This window comes from Vombatus ursinus, unplaced genomic scaffold, assembly GCF_900497805.2.
Source record: "Vombatus ursinus unplaced genomic scaffold, bare-nosed wombat genome assembly UNPS02014770.1, whole genome shotgun sequence".
Taxonomy (NCBI): domain Eukaryota; kingdom Metazoa; phylum Chordata; class Mammalia; order Diprotodontia; family Vombatidae; genus Vombatus; species Vombatus ursinus.
In genome coordinates, this window is record NW_020954548.1 from 25,587,617 (window position 1) to 25,600,108 (window position 12,492).

The window sequence follows — 12,492 nt, forward strand, 5'->3', positions numbered from 1 at the left end:
TGATTATAGAAGCTTCTTCCAATAATTTTGTTGTTGTTCTGTTGTTTCCAGCCATGTCTGACTCTGTGAACCCATTTGGGGTTTTCTAGGCAAAGATACTGGAGTGGTTTGCTATTTCTTTCTCCAGCTCATTTTACAGATGAGGAAACTGAGGCAAAAGGGTTAAGTGACTTGTCCAGAGTCACACAACTAGAAAGTGTCTGAGGACAGACTGGAACTCAGGAAGATGAGTCTTCCTGACTCCAGGCCCAGCACTCAACTGTGCCACTCAGCTGCCCAATAATAGAAGTTTATATTCCACAAAATAAAAATGCCAAAATGAAAGCCTGTTTTCAGTCATTTTCATAATGAAATTTTATTTTAGAAATCTAGCTTTGAAACAGTGTCCCCTTTTTTTTTACTAAACACAAATGATATCAATCACATGAAAAGAAATACAAACTCCCTCAATAATGCTGATTTTATAAACAGTGCAAGTCATAGAAGTTCCAAGACACAAATCTAAGTTATCTTATATGTGCATATGTGTGTGTGCTGAACACATAGGGGTGCTCATTGAATTGTGTATATGTTTATATATGCATGTACCTATTTGTGTTTATAAACACATACGTACTTCATTCATTCAGTAATTACTTACTAAGTGCCAAGCACTATTCATACAAAGACAGAAACAAGATAGCCTCTGCTCTATTAAATATGAACAAAGAAAAATATGCAAAACAGATATAAAACAATTTCCATGGGAAGGGCAGGAGCAACTGGCAGAATAAAGAAGCTAGGGATCGATCCTCTGAGATGAAGTAAGTGAACTTCAGGAATGGGGGTGGGGAGGGGAGGGATGTAGCCTATGTATAGGCACGGAGACTTTTTCACCTCTAATTTGACAGTTGACATGCCTGACCCCCTCATCCCTGCTAGACATTCTCTAGTTTATTATGTCTCCCTGATAGCATATAAAGCTCCATGAGAGCCTGAGTTGTTTAATTTTTGTCTTTGTGTCCCCAAGATCTAGCTAGATTCCTGGTACATGGCAAGCGCTTATGAAAGGACGGATTGATTGATTACATCTTTGTCCTCTCATTCCCAGTAGAAAGTAAGCTAGATGAAGTTAGCAACTGTCTTTTTAAAAATTCTGAATCCCCAGCTGCTAGCACAGCTTCTAGTGCAGAGTGGGCATAAATAAGTGCTTATTGAATTCAGCTTAGATGTCTAAAAGACATCTGCTTGGAGAGGTCCATTAGAGAGTTGTTCACATGAGTCAGCAAGATGAGGACAGAAATTACGGTTGAATATGTAGATCTCAGAGTTGTAGATACACAATGTCAGATTTTGCTAAATAGTGTGTAATGAATCCTACTTGAATTTAAAATAGCCAAAAACCTATCTTTTTCTCATGAATAACTAACAAAAAATTACTTGCTCTGAAAAAGGAAGGTCCATGTGGAATTTTATTTTATAATTCAAAGAATTTGTTTTTATGGCAAATGTTCTTTATCCTGTGAACTTTCAGCACCATTATCTGTCCTTACCAGGTTATGTTTCCACAACTATAGTCATAAATGTTGAACCCTCAGTCACCTCCAAAATACAATTAGCCACAAAATTTGATTCCTAGAGAATTCAAATTAACCAACCTTTTACTGTTTCACACAAAGGGGATTAAGATCTGATTTGTTCTCTGTTGGCTTAGTACCTTAATTTTTGTAGTTAATTTAAAAATTTGTCATTCCCCCTCCCCACTTCTCCTCCCCATCACATAAAACATTTCACTACCTTATTTGAAAAAGTACCTTATTCGGTAGAGTACATTGAATCTGGTTGCCTCATCTACATGGAAGACATAGTTGGGAGGATACCAGATCCTCTCAGTTTCACTCATTAAAGCAAACATATTATGATAGACAGGTGTGATACCTAGGGAAAACAGAAAAATGATTATAGCTATTGTTCAATATAAATATGAAATAAAAAGTACATATGTTTTAAATTTCCAATTAGCAGTGGTGAAATGTGCATACACTAAAAGTACTTAAAAGACCAAATATTCATCATTCAGGAAACTAGCATGACAGTCAATGGCAGCTCAAATTGTCTCAAATACCACTAATTTTCTGCATTCTATTGTATACAAGGGAAAACACAGGAATGGGAAGCAAAGTTTAACCTATGGTTGCATTTAAAATTGGATAAAAGAATGGTCTAGTGTCTGATTTTTCTTCCCCTCAAGTAATAATTGTTTTTGATACACAATAAAAAAAAAACTCTAGGATGAAGAATATATTGCTCTGATAAGAAAAGAGATGAGAGGTAAGAAAATATACTTTTACAATTGATTAAAGCATTAGTAAATTGCAATAACCTTAATATGACAAAAACATGAATTTTATGGTTTCATTTTATTAAGATTAATCACAATCTCCTTAATATATTCATAAATGAAATAGTCATTTTTAATTCTGTTTAAACCTATAACTGATATAAAAGATTCAAGGACAATCCATTAAATATAAATATGAAATCACAGAATTACAATCAAGGCAGATATCATTGTAATATAGATTTAAGAATACAATTTAAATATTGCACAGAAAAACATTTTTGCTTGTTATTAATGTACATTGAGGTTACTTTGTATATAGGTAGTCAAATTATTTTAAATATATATTGTCAATATAATGAGCTTTTCCAACAAGGTTCCAAAAAGAGTGGTAATATATCTTAAGATGAGAGTATATAATTTATGTGACTGACAAAACAGAGCCTATTCTAAATACAAATATAGATGATGGGGGTTGAGTGGGGCGGAGAGGTGTATATATCTCTTTAAATTACTATGATAGATAACACAACATAATACTAATCACCACCGCCACCACAAATTTGTTGATAGCTTTAAGGATTGCAAAACATTTTCCCCCAGAAATCCAAGTTTGATTATCCTTATCTTCCAGAGGAGGAACTTGGTTTCTAAGAAGTTAAATGACTTGCCCATGGTCAGAGAGATCTAATGTCTAAGCAAAGACAGAGAGGTCTCTGGGGTAACAAAGGTTATGACATTGGACTACAAATCTGGCATATTCTAAAAAGTCTTTGAATAAGGTTCAAACAGCAGGATATTTTTTTTAAGGACCAGCCCAGGCAAGTGTAGAGAAGTTTCTTACTAGAAGGCTGAACATGAGGTTATCAACTTTTTGGTCACACTAAATGGCCCTCAATCCTGTGTGACTCTTCTACTTCTGGAAATGAGTGTGAAATGGTATTTAAAAAGCACAAAAAGACTCTCAAAACCACAAATTTAACATCTACAAATCTTAATTTATTTGCTGGTACTCAACATGACTTCTTTGCCCAATGAACAAGTTAGCACACTACTTAAGGAAATAAATCACATCCACGTTGATATTCTTGTAAAAGATAAAACCTATAACATACGCAAGTTGCTGGTAAATGGAAGGATAGCTCTCTGTTTCTCCTTATATGGGGGGGGGGGGAAAGGTGTTGATTTCATCTTGTATCCAAAGGCAACAAGAAATATAACTTCATGGGACACATTCTCTCCTTGCAGCAATCCTGATGAGAATAAGCGAACCAAAAAGATAACTGTGGCTCACATGTACATGCCTGTACTCACTCCAGATTTCTTCTCTTCTTCTTCACCCTTTATTTTCTGTCTCCTCCCCACTTTCCAGCTCTCCCATTATCTTGTCTTCTCCATTAGAATGTTGTTCTTCCTTCATTTTTGAAGATCAATGATATTATGAATAACTGATGTCTTGACTTGCATGTGAATTGGATTTAAGTGAAGCAAAGTGACACAAAGTGTCAGCCTCACTCTCTTCTTCAGGCATCAATGTCCAGTGACAAGACAAAAGTCAGGACAAATAGTGACAGCCTAGGATGCAGTGGATGACCTTGGTATTTTCAGTGTCTTACCAACTCTAAGCACTCCATCTGCCCATTCAATTGGGAAAAGTCTTCATATGCTTGGCATAGGCATCCCTCTAACTCAACAACAAATTTAAAGCCTGTCAACTACCCTCCATTAGAATATAAACTCCTTGAAGGTAGGGATTATTTTGTTTTCTTCTATTTGAATCCTCAGAACTCAACTGAGTCAAGTCAATAAGCATTTATTAAGCCTTTACTACGTGTACTGTTTTTACCTTTCTGTGGGAATATAAAGAAAGACAAAAACAGTTTCTGCCCTCAAGGAGTAAAGTGGAAGTGCCTGGCACATAGTAAATGATTACTCTATCTACTACATAATTAAAAAGAAAAGCACATGGTAGATAAGAGGGAACTACAGTTTCAAGTACGTCCTTTTCCTGTTCTACAATGCATATGAAAATGGCTGTTTTATTTTGTGCTGTTAAAAACAGAATAAATTCTTTTTTAAAAAGGAACACCTGATATATTTGTCCAGAAGATGTTCATCTGTATTTTCTACTTCTTAAAATTTAGTTTCTTTGGGCAGTTTTCAAAACTAGAAATCAAAACTTTATTTCCAACTGAAAGGGTACCTGGGAGAATAGAGTGCTTTGCTGGGGGTGGGGGGTATTTACAACTTCAAAAGTGTCTGCTAGGGCTTTTCCTTAAAAGAAAGCTTTTAATGCACATGAGGGTACCTTACGCTTACCTGAATTCATCCTCAGTTTTTTTTTTTGTTTTAAGTAACAGTCTGCAAATTTAGGCTATCAACTGAAAAACTTTAATTTGTACTTCATTAGATTTAAGATAATTTGATAAGGGAATGGTTTTACTAAGCAAAATGATGATGCAATGAATATTGTAAGATAAATTATTGTTAACTATATACACATTGGCAATATCATTACTATTCAGCAAAGTGAGTTTAACTGATTATTTTGTAAGTAGGGAGAAAAGTGTATGAAAATTGTCAAGGTAAAAGGAGACAAGGTTGTGAAGGATTTTAAGGACTAAACAGAGGATTTCATGTTTGACCCTGGAGGTAACAGGTGGCCATTGGAGTTTATTGAGTAGGGGGAAGAGAGTGCTTTAGGAAGATCACTTTGCCGGCTGAGCACAGGATGGATTAGAAAGGGGAAAGATGAGGCAGGGAGACAAACCAGAAGGCTAGTTCAATACTCTAGACAAAAAGTGATGAGAACCAGTGCCAGGGTGTCAGCAGTGTGAAAGGAAAAGAGGGGATATAAAGAGATGTTGTGAAGATGGAAATGATAAGACTTGATTACAGATTGGACATGTGGGGTGAGTGGAGGAGAGGAGATGAATATGACACTGAGGTAATGAGCGTAGGTGACTGGGAGGGCTGGTGACGCCTTTAACAGTAAGAGGGAAATTCAAAAGAGAAGAGGGCTTGGGTCAAAGATAATGAGTGCCAAAGTCTATGGCAGGCGGCAAATAAATAGAGAAACTCTACAAAAAATAACTTGCAAATTAAATCAACTTTGATATTCAGTGACTTTAATGTAAAAGTGGGCAAAGAGGCTCAGGATCAAAAAACATAAAAAGCCAAATGTTTATGCTACACAGAAGTCTGCATTTAAACAGCGTAAATATTTTCTATTTTGAAGCAAATTTTTATTGACAATCTTTTGTTTTTACATCACCTGTATCTCTCCCCTTACTTCATCCCAGAATTCTATCCTCTCATATAACAAGGGATTTTTAAAAATTAAATCTAAATTTTAAAAAAAGTCAAAGGAAGGAGAATAAAAATCAACAAAACTGATCAATACATAGAAAAAAAATCTGAAACACTTCTACAAAGGGATGAGGGGAGGTGTTTTCCATGAACAGTTTCTTTTTAGAAGAGAGGTGATACATGTTAGACATGGTGAATACCAACTGGAGGGTGGGAGAAGAGATATCAGACCTACAACACAGATGGCATACAGAATTCTGATGAAGAAACTCCATGGACAAATGCAAATTAACATCAACTCTGTAATTTAGTCTTAGAGAGGTTAAATGATTTTCTCAGGGTCACACAGGTATTATACATAAGAGATGGTACTTGATGGACTTTGAGGTCAATTCTCTACCACTCTCCCTACACTTCCTCCAAACACCAAAGTATATCACAGAAAATGAAAACGAATATATCTTGGACAGGAAAAGAATGGTTCTAGATGTGGGTGTTACTTTTGAATAATCTGTATATAATAAGACCACTACTTTGTTAGAACAAAGAGCAAAATCAGCACTAAATTAGAAGATAAAAATGGGAGGATATGAAGAGTGAACAAAGCAGCTCTATTTTGACCCATTTTTAAAAACAGCTTCAACAGAAACAGATAAATGGATAATGAATAAAGAAATAGATATTTCCTGGGCCTATCACTATTTCTTACATTAATTTGACATTTTGGCAACTGACCCAATGAGGTGGCCAAAAAAGCCTAGAAACTCACCTCAGCCAGCAAACTCTTGATCTTCTTGTTAAACAGAGAAATATAGCAGTTGAGAGCAACACAGATTTAGATTATAAACTCATTTGTAAAAAATATTAAGCAGTACAAAGGTGGAAGATTATGAGTAGCATCACTTCCAATAGGGAGAAGTGGTGTAAGAAAAACTAATTTTACTGAAAGTTTGGTATGAGATTCAAATAAGCCAAACTATCTTAATCCCATTTAAAAATGAAACTGGAATGGGAGAAATGGAGGAAAATGGAAAATATCTGTTATTTCAATAACAAACTGTTGCATATCAACAACAGTAGAACTACTACATGTCAGTTCCAATATCACGGTCCCAATGTGTTGTATGAGGAAGCACTAAAGAAAACCAAAACAACTAAAATAGTCATACTGAGTACTGAGAGAAGGGTCTGTGCTAGAGGCAACATGATTTTAAGGTCACTGATTTTAAGGACAAATATCTATATATATGAAAGGAGGGAAAATACTAAATGACTGGGGGAAATGACAGATGTTATTTATACTAAAAAATGGTGACTGTGAGGATACTAATAAATTTAACCCATAAGCCTACTTTCACATCTCTATAAAATCTCCACGAGAAAATATTATCAAACCCTGCAGAACTGCAGAAATCTCTATGACTCAAAAGAACAAAAGCCTAAATAACAACTTAAGAAAAATCAAGTGGTTGAAAAATGTCTATTGTTTGTCCAGAATGTGCTACATATAGTTGAATGGACCATCTATTGGATGTGGTTCCCCCATTAGACTATAAGCTCCTTGAGGACAGGTACTGTCTTTTGCCATTATTTTGTGTCCCAAGAGCTCAGCACAGTGCTCAGCACATAACACAAGCTTAATAAATTTCACTGAATTGAAATGAATTTGGTCCTCATATACAAGTAGGCAATTCTCTGCCTCATAGTGTTGTCTCCTGTCTTCATGGCTTTACTTGCAAGCCTGGAATACTCTGAAATACTGCCCATTCTTCAAGATCCAGATCAAATCACATCTGTCAGAAAATTTCCACTATTCCCCTACCTCATATCCCAATCTCAGTTGAAAATTACCTTTCTCTCCTTAGACTTTGTATAATTTAAGCCTATATTACATTATTATATTAGGTTACGAGGAACAAATGAGATAACACGAAAAGTGCTTTGCAAATCTTAATGAACAACATAAAGGTCAACTATTATCACCATTACTTTCTATTCAGTATCATAATTAGTATATTTACTATACAGTTACCTAATAATATGTCTATATTTATTACCTTCCCTCTATCCTGAACTAACAGCTCTGTGAGAGCAAAGATGTGTCTTAATCCACTCCAGTGATCACTTACTTAATCTATATTGTATCTATCTTGGCAAAAAGCCATTTAATATAAAGTTGTTGAATGTTTAATAAATATCCCTATTTCTTACTGTTATCAACATAGCCATCTCCAACAGTTCCTGTATCTCACACCTCCAAATCTGGGGTAAGCAAGCTTATTCTTCAACAAAGTGAAACTATGGCCCCCACGGATTAAGTGACTTGTTCAATGTCACACAGTTAGTAAAGAGAACAGCAGGGATTTGAATTGAAGACCTCCAAATCCTATACTCTATATTAACACACTTAAAGTGGTTGTCTATTAATTGTCTCTTTTATACTTACCACAAGCTTTACAAGCAGCAATACAAATTTCCTCAGCAATATATTCCCCAACTGGAAACTGTAAATAATCTCCTTCAGCCTTCCCAAGAGAGTGGTAAAGATAGACCTGAAGAACTGGCTCTATCTGTTTCAAAGTATCATCATTCCCAGGAATATCTCCATTTTGGTGGGTAGAAGATGTGGCTGATCCCTCCATTTCTGTCATGGTGAGGCAAGCCATTCCAGTGCTGAATTTTCTTTAGTATATTTGCCTTTAAGAAAAAATAAATAAAATCACAAATGAAACCAATATTGCTAATGCTATCTTTGAATACAAACTCCTTGAAGACAGTCTAATGTCATAATCAAATCATCAACCTTTAGTTAGCAAGGCACGGAGTTACTAAAGAACAATTAGGCTTTATCTTTAATCTGCCCTCAAGGGGCTTACCTACTAGCTGGAGAGATATAAACATGTAAAATGGGGGGGGGGGAGTTTTAAATAATAAATAAAACAACAACAGAAGAAATGTCACAAAGATAGGTTGTGACTGTCATATACAGACAATGACTGTCAATGGTTAGAGGAGGAAGAGAACTTTAGGTTGACGTGCTTTCCTTTGTGAGCAAACAGTTTCAAAGAGTGTAAGATATTTGAGAATATTCGTATAAAGTCAATCTTTCTTCCTAACCTAAAAGGCATGAAAGGGGAAAGAAGGATGCCAAAAAAAAGAAAGTGAAGATGAATTAGATGTTGCTAGAACAGGAAAAAAAAACTGAATTAGCAATAAACTTTTAAACCATACTTGGAAGGCTATGTGTTAAATAGAAAGAATACAGTTGCATTTAAAAGTGATCATAAAAGATAAAATTGCCAATTTGGCTTAAATAAAATGTAAAAAAAACTTTGCACAAATAAAATCAATGCAGCCAAGCCAGGAAGAGAAATTTGCAGCTGGATAAAAATCTTTACATCAAATATGATTAAAATCCAGTATCCAAAATATATAAGGAATTGGCATAAACTTACAAGACCAGATCCTTACCCCAACAGAACAAAGGATGTGATCAGAGAGTTTTCAGAAGAAATGCAAATGATCAAAAACCACATGTTTTAAATCAAATACAAGAAATATAAATTAAAATAATTCTGATTTTTAATATAATACCCATCAAAATTAGCAAAAAATAAAATAAATAGCCATAATCACTGATGGACTAGCTTGAGAAGATATATTAATACATTCATGGTGGAATTAAAAATTAATTCAAACATTCTAGAAGAAAATGTGGAACTATACTAGAAAAGAGACTAAACATTTCAGACCCTCTGACCCAATATTTCTAAGCATTTAACCTAAGGAAGTCAAAGACAGAGGGAATGTAAACAGAAATATTTTTATTAGCACTTTTTTTGTGGTAGCAAGAAACTAGAAACAAAATGAGTACTTGTTTGTCTCAATAAACGAGTATATAAATGTTACCAAATGTTCTTATGTCATAAGAAATTATACACATGAAGATTAAAGAAGCTTAGAAAAATAGATACAAAGCGATTGAGAGTAAAGTAAGCAAAAGTAAAAGAACAACTTAAACAATAAACACAATAATGTTGCAAACTAAAATGACACTAAAAGATATCAGAATTTTGATTGATGTATTGATCAATATTCACTTGAGAGGACAAATGAAGAAACCTTTCTCCTCCTGGTAAAACTGTTATAGATTATCTATCTGGGACTACAGTCAAATGAGTTAAGTTTCTTCAATGGCACCTCTTCAATAGCATGGTCAAGAGATCTGTTTTGTTTCTTTGTTAAAAAAGAAAAGGAGTAGGGGGGAGGTTGGGAAATAACAGAGATAACTTTTTAAAGTACCAGTAAAATATTAGATAAAACAAAAAGTCCTTGGACTTGAGTCAGATGACCTAGATCCAAATCCCAGCTATTCCACTCAACATAGCTGGGTGACCTTAAGCTAATTAACTTCTCAGAGCTTCAATTTGCTGATCTGTACAATGAGCGGACTGGACTAGATGGTTTCCAAGGTCTATTCTGGCTTTTACATTTTGTGACTCTATAAGTGTTTTCTGTAGTTATTCATTAGAGAAAAAAAATCAATTCCTAATGAAAATATATAGTTTATAGACAATTCCATCCACATTTGCTGATGACACACATGATAATGTACTTTAAAAATCATGGAGAATCAGCAAAGAAAATGAGACAATTTCACTAAAGTAGCAGAAATCAACATAAAGTCACAAAAATGAAATGCATTTCTCTACAGTAATTTTAAAATCTAGGAGGAAATAAGACAAAGGCAAGTCTCATTCAAAATAACCAAGAAATGCATGAAATCTTGAACTCGATCTACCAAGACACATGAAGGACCTACACAGATACAGTTACAAAGTGCTCTTTAAAGAAATAAAGAATGACTCAAACAACTGCAGGAATATTCAGGGCTCATGGCTAGGCTGTGTCAATATAATAAAAATAACAATACTACCTATATCAACTTCTAGATTTAGAACTTTGCAACTACTAAGGCGTATTTTATAATGTTAGACAATATATTATTTGGAGAAACAAAAGATATAAAATATTAAATGAAATAATGAAAAAAGTAGGAATGCCAGGGCAATAGCACTTCCAGATTTCAAATTATATTGTAAAGCAGAAATAATCAAAACTATTTGGTACCAGTTTAAAAAATAGAAAAGTAGTACAATGGAAACTTACAAGATAAAGACGAATCAGAAATAACTGAAAATACTCTAGCATTCAATAAACTCAAGAACATATTACTTAGGGAAGAACTTCTTTTCTGACAAAATTTGTTGAGAAAACTAGAAAGTGGTTTGACAGAAATTAGATTAAGAGCAGTTCTTAACCCTAATCCATGAATTTAAAAAAATGACAACTATATTTCAATATAATTCATCTCTTTTGTAAATATACTTAGCATTTTAAAATACTCTTCTGAGGAGTCCATAGGCTTCACTAGACTGCCAAAGGAGCCCATGACACAAAAAAGGTTAAGATCCCCTGCTTTAGACAAACCTATTACATCATATACCACAATAAGTTTAAATTATACATGACTTGAATGTTAAAAGTCACACTATAAAAAAAACAGAAAACAAACATATTGTGTACTTTTAAAAACTATGGATGACTGAGCGAATTTTTAATCAAGCAAGGAATTGGGGCAATCACAAAAAAGATAATTTTATTAAATTACATTTAAAAAACTTTTATAAGGATAAAATTCATGTAACTAGGAAAGGAAGAAAAGTGGTTGAGTTGGAAAAAAATTTGTGTCAAATTTTTTTAAGAGCCTGATATCCAAATTATATTGGGAACTAACACAAATACACAACACCAAAAGTCATTTTCAAAGTTTTAAGTTTGCAGTTTCTAAAAATTGTAAGCCATCAATGACTACATGAAATACTGTTTCAAATTCCAAAAAATAAGAAAAATACAAATTAAAAGAATTCTTGAGCTTTCACCTCATACCAGGCAAAGATGAAAAAATATAGGAATACAGGTAAGTTGTTCAAATAATTAATCCTTTGGAGTGGTTGAACACTTGCATTTGCCTTATTCAAAGTTATAATTATGTAAAATATGGTAATTGGTTCCACACCCAATGGAAATAAGGATACAAATTTGAATAATGCTATAACCACTTCATGGGTCCCATAATCTGTGAAATGGTCCAACCACTCTGGAATGTTATTTAGAATTAACGTGAAAAAAAGAAATCAAAATGTGTATAACTTTTGACATACAGATATCAATGCTAGGCATATAACCCAAAGAAGTCAGTGACAGAAAAATAGGCCCATATAAAATCAAGCTATTTATAGTCATACTTTTTTTTTTTAGTAGCAAAGAATTAGAAACAAAGTAAATGTCCATTGCTTCAAGACTGCATAAACAAAAGTTGTGGTATGTATACAGTTGAATATAACTATACCGCAAAAAAAAAAAAAAAAAAAATCATGAAGAAAAACACTTATATGAACTGGAGCAGAGTGAAGTAAGCAAATACAGGACAACAATATATACAATGACTACAATAATATAAATGGAAAGAACAATAACAAAAAATCAAAATTAAATGCTATGGGATTATAATGACCAAGCTTGGCTCCTAAGAAGAGATGATGAGGTCCTTCCATTTCTCTTCTTTGCAAAGGTCAAAGACTTTAGATGTGGAACAACACTATATAAAATGTCAGACTTTGCTGATGTGTTTTGTTGAACTGTTTTTTTCCCCTTCTTTTCTTAAAATCCTTTTATAATGGATGGCTCTATGAAAGGCAGAAGAGAGAGGGAAATGTTGGGAAATGAAGGTGACAAAAAAACAAAGGATCAATTTTTTTTTTAATTTTAAAAAAGAAAATGAAGCTCATTTTCTCCAGATA

The 12,492-nt window shown here is 33.7% G+C and overlaps 1 protein-coding gene across 2 annotated transcripts in view; it reads right to left on the reverse strand.

Moving 5' to 3' along the window:
* JAK2 (Janus kinase 2) overlaps positions 1-12,492 on the reverse strand; it is a 129,685-nt gene that overhangs the window by 70,109 nt on the left and 47,084 nt on the right. For both annotated transcript variants that reach the window (XM_027862678.1, XM_027862676.1), the window contains exons 3-4: positions 8,076-8,326; positions 1,794-1,917 (exon numbers count right to left, since the gene is read on the reverse strand). In XM_027862678.1, the coding sequence (XP_027718479.1) occupies positions 1,794-1,917; positions 8,076-8,295 (344 nt within the window). In that variant the 5' untranslated portion in view covers positions 8,296-8,326. The remainder of the gene's footprint in view (positions 1-1,793; positions 1,918-8,075; positions 8,327-12,492) is intronic.